Consider the following 16,518-nt stretch of genomic DNA (forward strand, 5'->3'; position numbering starts at 1 on the left):
CTTTATCGGCTGCAGCATCGTCTTCTTCGTCTTCCTCGAGGCAAGTATTCGAGTTCGAGTACTTGGATGACAGTGTTTTGGAGCAACTTCTTGAATACGGAGAGAATTATGACAAGAACTCTAGTAATAACAGCAAGGGTCGGAAGCAATGACGCGGAAACATAAAAAGAAATCATCGATCGGGTCGAGTTTTGTAATAAGGCGAGCAATTTTTCCAACGGGAATCCATTATACAATGCTTATTATAGATAGTGATTGTGGACCTATACTACAGTGCGCATATGTATTATCTGAATTCAGATGATTAAACTATATATATATATATATATGGGGGTGGGGTGGCAATAAGAATTTGTGTTTGCAAATGTATGATCAGAGGTATATATGTTTCGATTGTTATAATAATTTGCAAACAATGAATAAAATTTTTGCAGTTTTTGGTTTCATGCTTGATCTTATTATATATGTGAAGGGGAGGCCATCTTTGATCATATGTCTTTCTTCTTTCGGACCTTGTAGAGACCATATCGTTTCGATGTATCACGTCGACATTGATTTGGGTTTCTTTATGTGTACATACACAAGTGTAGTTGTGGTATACATATAATCCATTATGATTGTATTAGTAATAGCAATTTGACGCATGATCTTGGATCCCTGGGCCAATATTTTTTTTTGGTAAACCAGATGGTTCTCAGAGTTTTTGGTCCGACTACATCCACTCAAATCTGCAATAGCAATCTTTGTGAAATACGATCAAATATGCCGTATTTACCTCCCTCCCCACCGGTCAGAATTGAACACTCGCCCTCCTCTAAGTGACTTTGTCACAAGGAGTTTGACCACTGAGCCACACTTGGTTGGTCTCCTGAGCCAGCTTTATAACAAGTATATATGAAGCAGATTATGCATATAGAGTGTTTACATGCACATATATATAAACATGCGCGTGTTTGTGTGTATCCGTGTCGAGATGTTAAGGTAGATGCAGATATGTTTTTAGTAAGGGAGGAATGGACCATCTTATCAAAAGTTGAATGCGCATCCAAAAAATGTATATGCATGCATGAGATGTACAAACGAATAAATGGAGATTTTGAATCATATGATAGACATCGACCGTCATCTCTCTTAATATCATGTTATTTTTTTTTTACCAAAAATAAAAATAACATGTTAGAATAATAACCCTATCATGTCGTTTTGATGGCAAATTCTCAAAAGATAAAATAATTAGGTTATGAGTATTTGTAAACCTTTAAAACGACATGAAACTCGGTAATGTACCCAAGTATTTATTGTAGAGTATATATAGATTCAATATTTAATTTTTATAATTTATGTGAAAATGGACGGTTTATCTAAGCTTTTCTTTATACAGATTAATTTTGACTAATGGAGAATATATAATGAGCCGAATGGCACTTAAAATATATCAGAGTAAAATTACAGTTAATCAAATTATTCTATTCGGATATGATAAGCCGATTGGCACTTAATGGGTATAATAATTTTTTACTAAAATATATTGTTAAGTAAATTCGGGGTTAAATTAATAATTATAAAAATATTATATTTGTGTATTTTTATTACCTAGGGGAAAACTCTGAAGAACACATCTCATATAACTCAATATAATTACTATACAGTTTCCTAATGTTCGTTAGTATTTTAGCTCACTATAGTAAAAAACCATTGAATTTTAAGTATAAATAGCACATAAGTACTTAAGTAAATCCTTGACGCGTCCGCGACGGAAAACTTCTCGCCGGCGTTTCTCTCCTCCGGCAACCCTTTCCCGGGTTTCTTCTTCCCGATGCGCTCTCCAATGGCTTTCGTTTTCCTACGGCCCGTTGACCAGGAGGAAGCTCGTCTTCAACCTCCGGGGAGTTCGGGGGATCATCGGCAAGGTGAAGGTTCTACACGGCGGGGTTTTGAATCTACGGGAGCTCGTCAATTTTGGGTATATCAAGGATTTTCCCTAGATTTTGTATCGGATCTCTATTGCTATTGCTCGTATGGAGATGTTTGTATCCTGATGGGTTCCTCTCCTCGTACGATAAGTCTACTTTGACATGTGAGGCTACTCGGAGGATGCAGAGCTTCAGTGAGCAACAATGGTGGATGATCTCTCGAAGAAGGGGAAGCTGAGGAACTGTACGGACGTTTGTGATGCCTCAGGGACAGGAATCATGTCTGGGACACCAATGGAGGTTTATGTTGCTGTCAGTGCGAAGATCCGTGGAAAGGGAACGTCATTACCTTCAGCTAGGATATGGAGCTCCATCTTATCGAAGGTACCTAGAAATCTAAATCATTATATCTATTTCTATTTCTGTCAATCTCTGTATATTCAGGAATGGTTAATTCTTTGCACAGTTTCAGAGTTTCAGTGATTCTTGAGAATCGCTCATCCTCTAACCCTAAAACCTTGTAAGCAATGATATGCTCTAGAAGCCATGAAAGGTCATCTGTCTTTATTGGAGAAAAAGTGGGCTAGAAAAGCAAAAATATTCTCCAAAAACAAAAACCTCTAATCTTCCCATCGATTCCTCTCGTGTCCTCTCCCATCCGGTGACTGCAGAAATGAATATGTTCTTAATAGTCATGTCGAGTTCTGAATCCAAAACCTTAACCATGTTGGGGGGAAACGAGCATATATTATTACAATGCGAAAGCTCTCTCCTATTGGATCGTTAACCTCAAAGCAATGTTTGGTATGGGATTCTTCTTTGCTTATACTGAAAACGAACTAAGATGTCAGCCAAAAATATTCTGTTTGGTTATGCAGCTCGAGATATTCGAGCTCTTTGGGTTCGGGATTGAGTACAACACTCTGAAAAATGTTTACTATTTGAGAAAACTGGAGAATTTTCGTGAGCAGTGGTAACTAAAACAGAATCTTGGTAGGAAATCTTGAACAACAACATTGGTTTTGAGAAAAGATAGAGCATATATTCTTCAAAGTGGCTTTAAGTTGTCTGAAATACAATTCTCGCCGTTCTTTTTCTGAAAGAACAAGAATATAAGAATACAAAGTCGGGTTCTTGATCTCCATTATCTTTGTTTGAAGGGTTCTTTTTTCTTCTGTGTATAATCTCCTGGGTTTCTCTTCGTTTTTGTTAGTCGATCAAATCTTTTCCTCCTGGTGGGCTAGTTTCCTTGCTGAAGCAGAAAAGAGAAGCTTATTGATGGATGCAGGTGTTTTGAATTCAGTGATCAACAGGTTGCTTGCAGCGAGGGAGAAACCAGGCAAGATTGTTCAGCTGTCTGAAATCGAAATCAGACAGCTGTGCTTTGTCTCCAGGGACATCTTCTTGAGACAGCCAAATCTCTTGGAGCTTGAAGCTCCTGTCAAAATCTGCGGTGATCCTCTCTCTCTTGTTTTCTAGGTTTGATGAAAACATAACTCAACTTGACACTATTCTTGTGAAAATATCTGGTTCTGATGTGATTGGAGTTCTAATAGCCAAAAAGATGGGGGGTTTCCATTAACTAAATCCTGTGTTCTCAAGTGATTCTTGAGCTTAATATGATGATGATTATCTGAATCTGTATTTAGAGATTTGGATGTTCATCAATTGATCGTGAACTTTCCAACAGTATATGCATTTTTAACATTTGAACTGATCTTGATGCAGGGGATATTCATGGTCAGTATTCAGATCTTCTAAGGCTCTTTGAATATGGAGGATACCCTCCTCGCTCGAACTATCTGTTCCTCGGAGATTACGTCGATCGTGGCAAACAGAGCATCGAAACTATCTGTCTTCTTCTCGCGTATAAGATCAAATACCCAGAAAACTTCTTCCTTCTCAGAGGAAACCATGAATGTGCTTCCATTAACCGCATCTATGGCTTCTATGACGAGTGCAAACGACGTCTCAGCGTCAAAATCTGGAGAATTTTCGCCGATTGCTTCAACTGTTTCCCCGTGGCGGCTCTCATAGACAATCGAATTCTCTGTATGCATGGAGGGCTTTCTCCCGATCTCTGTAGCTTGAGACAGATAAGGGACATCAGACGACCTACTGATGTTCCGGACCAAGGTTTGCTCTGTGATCTTTTGTGGTCCGATCCTGACAAGGAGATCAAGAGTTGGGGAGCCAATGATCGCGGAGTTTCGTACACTTTTGGCGCCGATATCGTTTCCGGGTTTCTGAAAAGGCTCGAGCTTGATCTCATTTGCCGGGCTCACCAGGTTCGTGATGTTCCTTTCACCCCGAAAGAATCAGCTTTTTTTTTTTCCATGTTTGCTTACAGAGCTTGAACTTGCAGGTAGTGGAAGACGGGTTCGAGTTCTTTGCCGAAAAGCAACTGGTGACGATATTCTCGGCACCGAACTACTGCGGGGAATTCAACAATGCAGGGGCCATGATGAACGTGGATGAAGACCTCACGTGCTCTTTCCAGATTCTGAGACCTACCGAAAAGAAATCCATATTTAGTTTCGGAAGCAGAAGTTCTGCAAAAACCAGCTTTCCTAACCCCACAGTGAAGGACTGAAGGTAACGTTCTTGAAATTCCCTTGGTCTTGGATGAATTCAGTAGGGATGGACACTGTCGGATACCTGAGTTGTTTTGTTGTATTCGATTTTGATATTTTCTCATCAGGTTTTTTTCGGTCGAATGACCTGATTTCAGTCTTGCGTGAGTAAGAAACCCGTTTCGGGTACCTGCTATGTATCTGACCGACGAAGGCAATTGTTGCGAGGCATTATATCAAAAATACCCTTAAAATGCTACTTCTACTTCAACACCTACCCTTGTGACCATGTGACCAATGTGAGTCTTGAAGAGTGTGGTCACATATTGATCTCATTGTTCATAACGTTAAATTTATGATGTTTTAATCAAATGATTAGTAAGATATACAAGGTATAAACATAATGAATTAGTGTGATCACCATAAATTTAACGTTATAATCGATAAAAATCAAAATGTGACCATACTATATTTCGGTCACATTGGTCACATGTGACCAGGGTAGGTCTTGAAGTAGAAATAGCATTTTAAGGGTATTTTTGATAATGCCCCCAATTGCGAGGGGGTAAAGAGAGGTGGATGAACGGGAGACGTATTCGAGGAACGAGGACGAGTGACGATTCAGGTGAGGCGATTCTAAGTAAGGAGATGCGACAAAATCCTAATCTCGATCGCCAATTGCTAACTCTAATCTCGGTCTCTGCCCCCCGCGCTCGTCCTCGCAGCCTCGCCCATCTCTTCCTCTCCTCTTTTGTTCGGATACCGACAAGAGGATAATTTCCGACCGAAATCCAAACTTGAATGCCAAGATTGGATTCTCAAGTTGTCGATCGTAAATGTCTCGCTGATGGACAAATATTCGAAATTTCGATACCCAACTCAGACTGGGCCGAACGAGTCATGTCTATGAACTGAAAGCACACAATTGAAATGATCTGACACCGTACATATCTATATTTCATCAGGCATGTGAATGTTTTCTCCCCTTCGAATTTGCAGGTCGATTCCAAGTTCTCATGAACAGAGGCCATGTAATTTGAACTTTAAAAAAAAAAATCCAAGGAACATGAAGAATATTCGTGTTGGAGCTGTCACGACATGACAAGAACTGCAAGATGAAGAAGCCATTGGGGAGTTGAGAAGATTCAGATTTCATTTCAGTTTGTATCATTTCCTTATTACTATGTTCAATTTGTCACGTGGACTTACCTGTTACAGAGTGTCTTCTTGCCCCTATCTGCATTCAGTATTAGTAATAAGGAAATAAGGAAAGCGGTCCAAACAAATTATGTATTTCGTTTCATTTTGCAGTAAGAGAAGTGAGAGAGACCTTTTACGTCGTCATTCGCACTCTCTCTCCTTCCTCCCTTCTCCCCCACAAAATACGAGCGACGTTAGCAGAAACACGAGGAGGTAAATTTCCTGACGTAATTTTTGGGGAAGCGTTCGATTGCGTGGATTCTGATTCATTTTCTTCATTCGCCCTTCGATGGGTCATTTTCTTCGTTCAGTGTGGTGTTTGAATTTGTCATTTTGGGCTCAATCTGTGTTTTTTTCCCGGGAAAATGGAGATTTTTTAATTTTCCCGAGAAAATGGAAGCTCTAGACCCAGATTTACTAGTTCTAGTTGGTCCATGGGGAATCGAAATCCAAATAGTAAACCCCCTTTTAGCTGCAAATGCATTATAATCAAGTTTCGGATCCGATATCTCCTGCGAACAGTTCCCAATCACTGCATCCAAACTCCTCATCTCATTTCCAGATCATTTCCCTTGAAAGATTACGGAAATAGTCAATCTTTTCCACTTGCTTGCCAATGAAGTTTATCGTTGCTTGTAATCGATTATCAATCAAGATGCTGATACTATATGTCTCATAGACACTTTAGACTTGGATCGTCTTAGTCTTGTCTCTTATGGCTGGTTCTGTCTTTTGTCTGGTGCAGAAACCATTCAAACTGTTGTCATGTACACATAAAGGAGATCTCTTTTACTTCGCCCTTGAAATCTAATGCTGTTTGATGCTGTTGTGTTGGATGGTCTGTACGAGAAAAATCCAGTGTTTGAAGACATTTTGATAGTGTAATAATCGATGAGAGCAAGATCTGAGGGAGGAGGCCAGAAGAAGAAGGGGCTGATTGCTTTGGTTTGTGCGGCAGTATTGCTCGTTTGTTTCATCTGTATGAACTATGGTTCCTCAAACCATGGAGCAACATCCGCTTTGGAAAATGGAAGATCATTGAGGAAACTCGGATCATCTTATTTGGTTGGAGATGATGATGATGGTGATGATGATAGCAAGCAGGATGAGTCTGTCGTCAGGCAAGAAGATGGAGACAGTGAAGCTGCGCCTAAAACTTTCCCTGTAAGTTCTTTAAACTCCAAATCTGAAAGTAGAAAGTTCCAATGGCAGATCAAATGTCTTGTGTAAGTTCCCTATATCTGTGTTTCTTTTCTCTTGTTGAAAGGTCTGTGATGAACAGTACTCGGAAATTATACCCTGCTTAGACAGGAACTTCATCTATCAGACGAGATTGAAGCTGGATTTGTCTGTAATGGAGCACTACGAGCGTCACTGCCCGCCTCCCGAAAGACGGTTTAACTGTTTGATTCCTCCTCCATCTGGATACAAGGTGTATATATATGTAGTCTCGAAAGTCGAAATCTTTTTGTTGCTTTTGATCTGATTACAATCTCCGACTGTGTTGTCGCTATCTTTTGATCTTGATTTTGAAGAGATAGATTCCTATCAAGTGGCCTAAGAGCCGAGACGAAGTGTTGAAAGCAAACATTCCTCATACCCACCTTGCAAATGAGAAGTCTGATCAGAACTGGATGGTTGTGGAAGGCAAAAGGATTCATTTCCCTGGCGGAGGCACTCATTTTCACTATGGCGCCGACAAATACATTGCTTCCATTGGACACGTAAAGCTCTGACGCTTAATATCCGATTTCTTCTCGTGGTTTTCATCTCTTTATCGTAATGTCAAATCTAGCTTTTCTCGTTAACTGGAACTTTCAGATGCTTAACTTTTCGGGCGATAATCTGAACGGTGAAGGGAGAGTAAGGACGGTTCTCGATGTCGGCTGTAGAGTTGCAAGTTTTGGAGCTTACCTTCTCTCATCCGATATAATCACAATGTCCTTGGCACCTAACGATGTTCACCAGAACCAAATCCAGTTTGCTCTGGAGAGAGGAATCCCTGCCTATCTCGGTGTTTTAGGGACGAAGAGGCTCCCATACCCGAGCAGATCATTCGAACTCGCTCATTGTTCTCGGTGCAGGATCGATTGGCTTCAAAGAGACGGCATCCTACTTCTCGAGCTCGATCGTTTGCTCAGACCCGGAGGCTATTTTGCGTATTCATCTCCCGAAGCTTATGCTCAAGACGAGGAAGATCTGAGGATATGGAGAGAGATGAGCTCTCTTGCTGAACGCATGTGTTGGAGAATAGCTGAGAAAAGGAACCAGACAGTCATTTGGCAGAAACCACTGACCAATGAATGTTACCTGAAGAGAAAACCCGAGACACAGCCTCCGTTCTGTCGTCCAGACAATGATCCTGATGCAGTCTGGGGTGTGCCCATGGGAGCTTGCATCACATTAAACTCCGACGGTATAACTCTGGCTTGATGATTGTTGTGCCTGTCAAGAGTGGCATAATCGATGTAAGTTTCTTCAAACTTGATGGGTTTTTCAGATGACCATATGAACAAGGGAAGTGGATTAGCTCCATGGCCGGAAAGACTGACTTCTCCTCCTCCCCGACTTGCACATTTCGGATATTCAGCTCACATGTTTAAGAAGGATACGGTACAAAACCAGACTGCAGAGAGACATCGATTTTGGATATTTCCTGGTTTCTTCCTTCCGCCATTTCTGTAATTTGTTGTTGCAGGAACTATGGCGGAAAAGGGTGGATGATTACTGGAATATGCTGTCACCAAGAATCGAATCAGACACCTTGAGGAACATAATGGACATGAAAGCAGACATAGGTTCTTTTGCTGCTGCTCTGAAAGACAAGGATGTTTGGGTCATGAACGTTGTCCCTGAGGACGGACCTCAAACCCTGAAGCTGATCTATGACCGTGGCTTGATCGGCACAGCCCACAACTGGTAATGAACCAAAATCCTCTCTTTCACGAAATCATCCGAGTTTTTGACTGTTTTCTTTTGGCGTCCATGGAGGTGTGAAGCGTTTTCCACTTATCCAATAACGTACGATCTTCTGCATGCATGGACTGTGCTTTCCGACACGGAGAGGAAGAAAGGTTGCGGCCCCATTGATCTGATGCTGGAGATGGATCGTATTCTCCGACCGAATGGCTTCGTCATCTTCCGCGATGAACAACGTATCGTAGATTCCGTCAAAAATTACCTGACGGCGTTACGATGGGACGTCGTGGCGAGTTCGAATCCCGGCCAAGACGGAGACAACGCCGTCTTCGTCGTCCAGAAGAAAATGTGGATCTTCAATGGAAGCTTCCCCGAAACTGGATGACGTCATCAAGAGATATAAGACTGAACGTTGAAACGATACATATCCATCCATGGCCGCGAGGAATCAGAAGAAGAAGATGGTGATAGATATTATTTATTTATTTTTAGGGATTTATAGTGTTTAATTATGAACCCTAATCATCATGTATACACAAATTCATCATCTTTGCTTTTTGTTAGATTTTTCTTTTGTTTTTTTTTTCTTATCTTTACCTTGTCAGGTTTAGCTTTTCGTCTGAAAATATTTTTTTGTCAAACCAGGAAATTCACCTGGGTACGGGAACCACCTTTGAACACAGTCTTTGACTATGTCTCTCCCTCCCTACATGTCTGGATTCGAACTCTGATCTGGAGGAGAAACACCCTCACTTCCAGTCCAGGTATCACTCGACCACATGAGTTTCGTCTGAATATTTTAGAACAAAGATATTGTCTTTTTTTTTTGGTAGAAAATGCGTAGCAATGGCATATGTATTGACAAATGATATCTTGCCAAAAAAAGTTTAATTCATATATCACCAAATGATGAGTTTTCTCAATCAAAGATAAAAGCCTATAGTCCGGTTCATTTCAATTTATTTTGCGGTTAGAACCGGTTAACCGGTGTAATTTGAATTGATATGCCAAAAAAACAATTTTCAATTAAGCTATTATATGTGTATAAATTTCGGTACCGATATGCAAACTAAAACGTATAATTAATAATCGTATCTAATTTTTTAAACTGAATTCAATCTTAAAAATGTTAGGGCCTTTCTAAAAAGAAATTAATTGAAATGGATCAAATTGGAAAAATAACCCAAGATCTGAAAAAAAAATTCTTTTTCGAATCCAATCCAAAAAGTCGATCTAAAAATTTTAAAGCTTAATATATGTTTCTTAATAATAAAAAATGAATATAGAAATAATTAATCAAAATGTGAGTGGCATAGGCATAGATCATATCTAATCATTACGTTGTCTACAGCACAAAGTGGATTAAAAGGACCAGCCTGGCTTTTGGATTGCTAATTGTAAAATTAGTTTATACCTGAACCACAACATTGATGCTTAAACCGGTTAATTAATTACAAGTCAATTCAAGAATCAGCCCTTTTTGTCTGAATTTGGAGTGGAAAATAAATAAATAATTAATTAATATATCTTGATATGTCTTTTGTCCGATACTATAATTTGCGAAAGTAATATTTCTCTAAACTTTAATTATAAATAAAAATATCATTTTTCCTTGCAAATGGAAAATAAATAATACTGCCGGCCAGAGTCAAGGGAAATATAATTTTATATATCATACGATAATTTTGCCAGATTTGATAATAATAATAATAATAATAATAATAATAATACAGCAGTAGTAATAAATTACATTATTGTTTTTCTAATATGACAGTGATGGTAATAATATTTTAGAAACGACAAAAATAAATTAAAATTGGTACATTCATGGGGCACCTTACCTTAATATATATACACCTATATATACATATGGGAAATAAACAATAAGTATACTGTTAATCAAAGCAATAGGAAAACACTTGAGAAGGCCGTCAGATTTCCTTCCGTTTTGTTTTCTACCCCTAGAAAATGTCCAAAGATTTTCCTGGGAAATACTGAATCAAACTCTGTACCCAGCAGTCCAAGATCAGACGGTAGAATCGAGCCCTAGCCCCTTTCCCCACTTTCCCTCCGCTGATACCGTCGCTCTCTGCTTATTTCCGCGTTTTTTTTGTCTCTTTGTGGTTTCTGCTGTTTTTTTTTTCCTGCAGACCCTTTTTTTTGTCATCTGATCCGAATCTTTGTAGAAAATAGTCAGAGTTGGATGATGATGACGATGGTGGTGGTGGTGGTCAATGGGTAATTTTAGCTTCAGTGTATCAGAAACTAAGCGCTTAATTCGAGATTTGATCTTTGGGTTCTTTAGCCGCGTCAATCTAGACTAATTGGGGTTATTTTGCAAATCGATTTGGGTCAAACACTTTGATCGATTTAGCGATTGGAGAAGATCGAAGTTGCGATTTTGCGGATTCGGTATTGCGGCTCTTCGATTTGGGATTCTTAGTAGATTTTCACGTACTCTTGCCTCGATGTGAATCTGGTGAGGCTTTGTGTGTGCGGTTTTTCTGAAATAGGTCTGGATATTTCCATTCGATCTGCATTTCACGAACCCAGGGACACGATTGGGATCTGGGTTTTGTAATTTCTGTGATCAAAGGATAGAGTTGCTAGGAGCTTTCTGGGTTGACTTTGTGACATTTGTATCTCAGTGTTGCAAAGTTTCCTTGAGGAAATCAGTTAGGTTGAAGTATTGACCAGATAAGATTGAGTGAAAACGTTGAGGTCAATTCGGTTCGAAGTACACAAAAGAAAGTCAGGTAATTTGGATCTGAAGTGTTTCTGAATCTTCCATTAAGGATCGAAAAATGGATCGTGTGGTTGGTGGCAAGTACAAACTGGGGCGAAAGCTCGGCAGCGGATCATTTGGTGAACTTTTTCTCGGTATATAGAATTCTCTTTTGGGTTTCCTTACTGAATTTGATGTTATGTCCTTTTTGTGTTTACCTTTTGGAGTTAAGGTGCATTATCTAACTGTTGTCATTGTTTTTGGTTCAGGAGCGAATGTGCAAACTGGAGAAGAAGTGGCTGTTAAGATGGTAAGCTGCAGTGCTGAATCTGTTTCCCATCGAACTCAGTCTCAAAATCATATTCCCGTGATAGAGATATATATACATCTCAAAATCGTTTTGGTGACATTTATATTTAGATTTCTTATGCTAGTGGAATGTAGTGACTCAAAATCGTTGTTCTTTCTTTCCTGCATGGCTTACATATACTGTTATGATAAAATTTTGCCTCTTCATACAGGAACCCGTAAGGGCTAGGCATCCTCAACTTCACTATGAGTCAAAGCTCTACATGCTTCTCCAAGGAGGAAGTAAGTTCTATCCCGGATTTCATTTTGTGGACAATTACGAACCAATGATTTTCTTTTACTGATTGTTTATGCCCTTTTGTTTTCTTGAAGCCGGTGTTCCTCACATTAAGTGGTTTGGGGTTGAGGGTGATTACAACTGCATGGTCATTGATCTTCTTGGTCCGAGTTTGGAGGATTTATTCAACTACTGCAATCGAAAGTTCTCTCTAAAGACAGTTCTAATGCTCGCAGATCAGATGGTAAATATTCCTTTACTTCTGGCTTATATTTTTTTTTCTGTTTTATTGCATACCCGTATTTCCTCATAATCGAATCTTCCATTTTCTTTTCTCTAGATAAACAGGGTTGAGTATATGCACTCACGAGGCTTTCTTCACCGTGATATTAAGCCTGACAACTTTCTAATGGGTCTTGGACGCAAAGCAAACCAGGTAATCATGCCAACTCTTTTGTCTAAAGATAGGATTTATTTGGTTGTAGAACTTTCTTAGGGAGCGATTTTGATTTTGCTACTAATCTTTAAGGGCTAAGAAAAATCTCATCGAAAGGATATATGTGGCAGGTTTACGTCATTGACTATGGACTGGCAAAAAAGTATAGGGATCTTCAAACTCACAAGCATATCCCATACAGGTACCTTTTAATATTTTTATTAGACTGTTTCTTCTCTCATAATGTAGAAAAAGTTTTAGCTGCACTTCGTTTATAATCTTAAAAGACTTTTGTCTTTGCTAATCGTGACCCTCATTTCTTAGGGAAAACAAGAATCTTACAGGAACAGCTCGATATGCAAGTGTTAATACTCATCTCGGAATTGGTGAGTGTGATCCGTGCCTCTTATAATTTCAAGAGACATTCCTTTTCCTATTCGATTAGACATTATGGAATTTCTAGTGATATGCTGATATGAAAAAACACTTGGCAGAACAAAGTAGGAGGGATGATCTGGAATCCCTTGGCTATGTGCTTATGTATTTTCTGAGAGGAAGGTAGAGATATATAACCTTTGTTCTGTACATCTTCAGTATTTTTTTCTAACCTCAATTTTCGTGATTGTTATTCTTCTCTCGTTTCTGTGTCAGCCTTCCATGGCAAGGCCTTCGTGCCGGTACCAAAAAGCAGAAATATGACAAGATTAGTGAGAAGAAAAGGCTTACACCCATTGAGGTAATTTTTTCACTCTCCAATACAAGCTACTGAGAAATTTCTTTGTTATAGGGCGTTGCCATTATCTTTTTAACAGGCAAAAGAATCATTTACTTATCAAAATCTGGTTTTTTCCTTAGCTTGACGGAGTTTTCTGCTGACCTTTGTTGAAGCGTTTTGTCGGTGTGTGAATTTATGGATACAACATTTAATTGAATTTCCATTTGCAGGTCCTTTGTAAATCATATCCCGCTGAGTTCACATCATATTTCCTCTATATTCGGTCATTGCGGTTTGAAGACAAGCCTGATTATCCATACCTTAAGAGGCTTTTCAGGGATTTGTTCATCCGAGAAGGTGAAAAATTTGTCGATTTGCTCATCTGTTGTTTCTAAATATTTCTCCAAAATCTCAAAAAGAGTTGGTTTGATTTTAATCATTACAGGCCATCAGTTTGACTATGTATTCGATTGGACAATCTTGAAGTATCCTCAGCTCAACTCCAGTTCTAAACCAAGGGTCGGTCCCACACTTTTTTATCTATATTCGGAGAAACTTTATTTGAACTTCCTTTTTTAAGTTTGAGCTTTTATCCTTCTGACTCTTTTGTCTTTGTTCCAACAGTCTAGCCTGAGACCAGCTTCGAACAACCCTCCCATGCCATCTGCAGGCAGAACAGATAAGCCTTCCGGTAAACATTGAATCCTGTAACTTTCATGTCCTAAAACTTTACAAATAAACCGAATTTTTTGTCCAAATTTTGTATTTTTCCTTGGTATTTGTCGGAAAATTTCTTCTTTGTCGTTCTCCAATCACTCGATTTGCAAATGTCAGTTCAACACAGTTAGCCTGTTTGAGTAAGAAATGCTTCTCCAAAACCAAATTAAGCCCACTTCTGTCAGATTTCTTTCGAGTTAAGATAATAAGATATATTATCATATTCAACTCATGATCCAAGTTCGGTCTTGTTCAAGTTACATGGCTGAAATCCAGTTGACTATACTTGAAGAAACTGTTGATTCTCTTAGAATCTGACAAAAATTTTCCGGGGAATTTATTTAGTTGGGCAGGGCAACCTAGAGAGATTGCCAGATGCTCTAGAGGCATATGCTGCTAGAAGAAATGGCTCGGGAAGTGGCGTTCAATTTGATCATCGTTCCAGACCGAGAACCTCGGAGAACATACTATCATCATCCAAAGACATGGTTAGTCATCAAAACCCTAGAAAGATGCAACCTTTTTTAGTTGTTTTCGTTCTTGATTTCCATGTTCCAACCGCTAGGATCCCGAGCAAGATTTTGTAATTTTGGTTTTTCACCCTTTTCGCATCAGCAAAACCACGAGAGACCCATCTCGTCGTCCACGGCAAGGAACGCGAGTTCATCGAGAAAAGCTATTGCCTCAAGTACCAGAGCCAACTCCTCAGCTGACTTCACCAAGAGCAACCGGTCGAGCCGGATCGTCCTTAGCAATGGCCACTTGCCCACGAGCCAGAGAGCCCAGCTCGGTCCTGACTCAGCCAAGCCCTCTTCGTCGTCCTTCACCAGGGCAGCAGCTCCGGCCAGGACAGCGCGTGATATCACGCTCCAGAGCCTTGAACTCCTCACCATCGGCAACGGCAAGAGGAAGTGACTGAGATTTTCGACCAGCTATAACCCGCGGCTATATTTCCATGTCGAAAGACATTATATGGATTTAACCCTTTATCTGGGTAAATAAATAGTGCTCGTATCGAAATATGAACGTGGTTTTGGTCGAAGATCTTTGTTGAATATATATGGTTCTAAAGTGTTATTGTCTACCATATCATTGCATTATTGATGAATAATTGTTAATCCTTGAAATTATATCTGTTACTAGTAGAATTAAAAAAATGGAAAAATAAACTATGGACGTACGAGCTCCAATAAAGCGAAACTGAACCGACATTCAGATGGCCTGATGTATTGCGACTTCGACAATGCATGCAATTACAGACGATATCTGTCTTCATTTGGTTACGAAAATAAAGATAAAAATTCAGACAATTTTCGGTTACAGATTTGCTGGCTTTGGGATGAACATTGATTTACTAGTTTCGTATTTCTAACAACCGAATAATGAGCATTCATAAAAATAAAATAAAAAAAAGTCCCAGAAAAAAAAAACCCTTTTGGGATGTAAACCAAAGAACAATGTCGGCATAGATGTAACAGATTCTTAATTTTTAGCACAACGAAATCCAGAAAACAAGAGACGGAAATTCTTACAACGCTGGTCAAACCAAAACAAGTACTTAGACTCTCATGCACGTCTATGATGAGCTTTCCTTCTTCAGCTTCGCAAGCTCTTGCCTCACCAATCCAGCTCTCTGCATTCACACATACACATAATAATACATAGTGTTCGTAATTGGACGAAACACTACACTGGACAAGACCGGGAGATTGTACAGTACCTTGATCTTGGCCAACATAACCTTGAACCTGTCAAAATCGTTAAGTGAGGCTCTTCTCTTCTGGACGACCAGCTTCCTGCCCCATGAGCTGTTCTCCCACTTGTTCTTCACATCTGTCATCGTAAGGATGTAGTCAGACAAGTCGCTGTCGATAAAAGAATGCCTGCTGTTGGCTGTTTGTAAGTCAAGAGACATGATTTCTCACCAGCCTTCTCCATGGCTTCAATGAGCGACTTCTTCCTCGGGACACGGTTTATGTCTATTTTGATATCGGTCAATGAGAGCCTCTTCAGGTTCATTTGGGTCCTCACCATATCAGGAGCATCAACAAGAGCCTACAAAAAAAAAACAGTAAATCGAGACACGAACAACATAAGGAACATAACAAGACCAGTGAAAAACTAAGGAACTGCATTAGGAAGCACACTGGTGGTTTTTCCTAAAAATATACGGATTAGAATCAGACTGAAAATCCATTATCACAAGTCATGGCATCAAGAAAATTTGATGCGCTTTCTAAAGCAAATACTAAGTAACCAAAGGCAAAAGGTAAGCTCTTTTTCTACTAGCAGAACCCAATAATCAGTTAGCAGACAAACAAGAATCAAACAAACTGAGACTTCAGGCTGGTACCCATTGACACAGCTTGTATTCCCAACCATATTTCAAGTCTATATCCACAAATTCGTTTCAGGTTATGCATTTCCAAATGTCTCAAGCCATGCATTTCGTAATGTACCTTAAAGTTTCATTTCAATGTAGTTACAATAGTATACTATTGGAATGCTACAATCACTCGCAACTGAAACGCTCTCGTGCCCTCTCCGTCTACACTCCCATTCACATCAATCTCAAATCCTATCCTAGGTTTTCTCAGCAACCCGACGGGAGCGCAAGCCAAACACTCAGGATAATCACAAGAAGATAATAGCAGCTTACTCTGTTCTGATCGACCACATCGACGATCACCACGAGCTTCCCGTACTCCTTTCCGTAGTTGATCAGAGCCACTCT

General features: G+C 39.6%; 5 protein-coding genes across 11 annotated transcripts in view; 4 read left to right on the forward strand and 1 right to left on the reverse strand.

The window, feature by feature from the left end:
• Positions 1-371, forward strand: part of LOC104815990 (ethylene-responsive transcription factor 14) — a 967-nt gene extending 596 nt beyond the window's left edge. Inside the window, exon 2 of the mRNA XM_010544632.1 lies at positions 13-371. Coding sequence (XP_010542934.1) covers positions 13-152 — 140 coding nt within the window. The 3' untranslated portion in view covers positions 153-371. The remainder of the gene's footprint in view (positions 1-12) is intronic.
• A 1,385-nt stretch (positions 372-1,756) lies between these two features.
• On the forward strand, positions 1,757-5,571 carry LOC104815993 (serine/threonine-protein phosphatase PP1 isozyme 7-like). 5 transcript variants are annotated; one of them, XM_010544636.2, is made up of 6 exons: positions 1,757-1,963; positions 2,065-2,297; positions 3,127-3,366; positions 3,642-4,201; positions 4,279-4,508; positions 5,486-5,571. In XM_010544636.2, exons 2-5 carry the CDS (start codon positions 2,276-2,278, stop codon positions 4,504-4,506), a joined length of 1,050 nt encoding a protein of 349 aa, XP_010542938.1. In that variant the 5' UTR covers positions 1,757-1,963; positions 2,065-2,275; the 3' UTR covers positions 4,507-4,508; positions 5,486-5,571. The 5 variants fall into 5 exon arrangements, with proteins under 5 accessions (XP_010542938.1, XP_010542942.1, XP_019058346.1 ...); XM_010544640.2 differs by having other exon boundaries at positions 3,202-3,366; XM_019202801.1 differs by having other exon boundaries at positions 3,217-3,366.
• A 238-nt stretch (positions 5,572-5,809) lies between these two features.
• Positions 5,810-9,298, forward strand: LOC104815992 (probable methyltransferase PMT3). 3 transcript variants are annotated; one of them, XM_010544633.1, is made up of 8 exons: positions 5,810-5,899; positions 6,546-6,850; positions 6,954-7,118; positions 7,228-7,410; positions 7,508-8,102; positions 8,187-8,299; positions 8,385-8,605; positions 8,678-9,298. In XM_010544633.1, exons 2-8 carry the CDS (start codon positions 6,578-6,580, stop codon positions 8,988-8,990), a joined length of 1,863 nt encoding a protein of 620 aa, XP_010542935.1. In that variant the 5' UTR covers positions 5,810-5,899; positions 6,546-6,577; the 3' UTR covers positions 8,991-9,298. The 3 variants fall into 3 exon arrangements, with proteins under 3 accessions (XP_010542935.1, XP_010542937.1, XP_010542936.1); XM_010544635.1 differs by lacking the exon at positions 5,810-5,899 and having other exon boundaries at positions 6,760-6,850; positions 6,994-7,118; XM_010544634.1 differs by lacking the exon at positions 5,810-5,899 and having other exon boundaries at positions 6,771-6,850; positions 6,998-7,118.
• A 1,218-nt stretch (positions 9,299-10,516) lies between these two features.
• LOC104815994 (casein kinase 1-like protein 8) lies at positions 10,517-14,871 on the forward strand. Its single transcript, XM_010544641.1, has 14 exons — positions 10,517-11,485; positions 11,600-11,640; positions 11,852-11,921; positions 12,012-12,160; positions 12,257-12,352; positions 12,484-12,554; positions 12,677-12,738; positions 12,847-12,910; positions 13,004-13,088; positions 13,298-13,424; positions 13,513-13,586; positions 13,692-13,758; positions 14,130-14,272; positions 14,400-14,871. The coding sequence occupies exons 1-14, from the start codon at positions 11,410-11,412 to the stop codon at positions 14,697-14,699; spliced, it is 1,425 nt and encodes a 474-aa protein (XP_010542943.1). The 5' UTR covers positions 10,517-11,409; the 3' UTR covers positions 14,700-14,871.
• A 332-nt stretch (positions 14,872-15,203) lies between these two features.
• Positions 15,204-16,512, reverse strand: LOC104816100 (60S ribosomal protein L14-1-like). Its single transcript, XM_019202789.1, has 4 exons — positions 16,444-16,512; positions 15,710-15,839; positions 15,505-15,617; positions 15,204-15,417 (listed from the first exon to the last, which is right to left on the reverse strand). Exons 2-4 carry the CDS (start codon positions 15,816-15,818, stop codon positions 15,361-15,363), a joined length of 279 nt encoding a protein of 92 aa, XP_019058334.1. The 5' UTR covers positions 15,819-15,839; positions 16,444-16,512; the 3' UTR covers positions 15,204-15,360.
• Positions 16,513-16,518: the final 6 nt, after the last annotated feature.

Source organism: Tarenaya hassleriana, unplaced genomic scaffold (assembly GCF_000463585.1).
Source record: "Tarenaya hassleriana unplaced genomic scaffold, ASM46358v1 Cleome24, whole genome shotgun sequence".
Taxonomy (NCBI): Eukaryota; Viridiplantae; Streptophyta; class Magnoliopsida; order Brassicales; family Cleomaceae; genus Tarenaya; species Tarenaya hassleriana.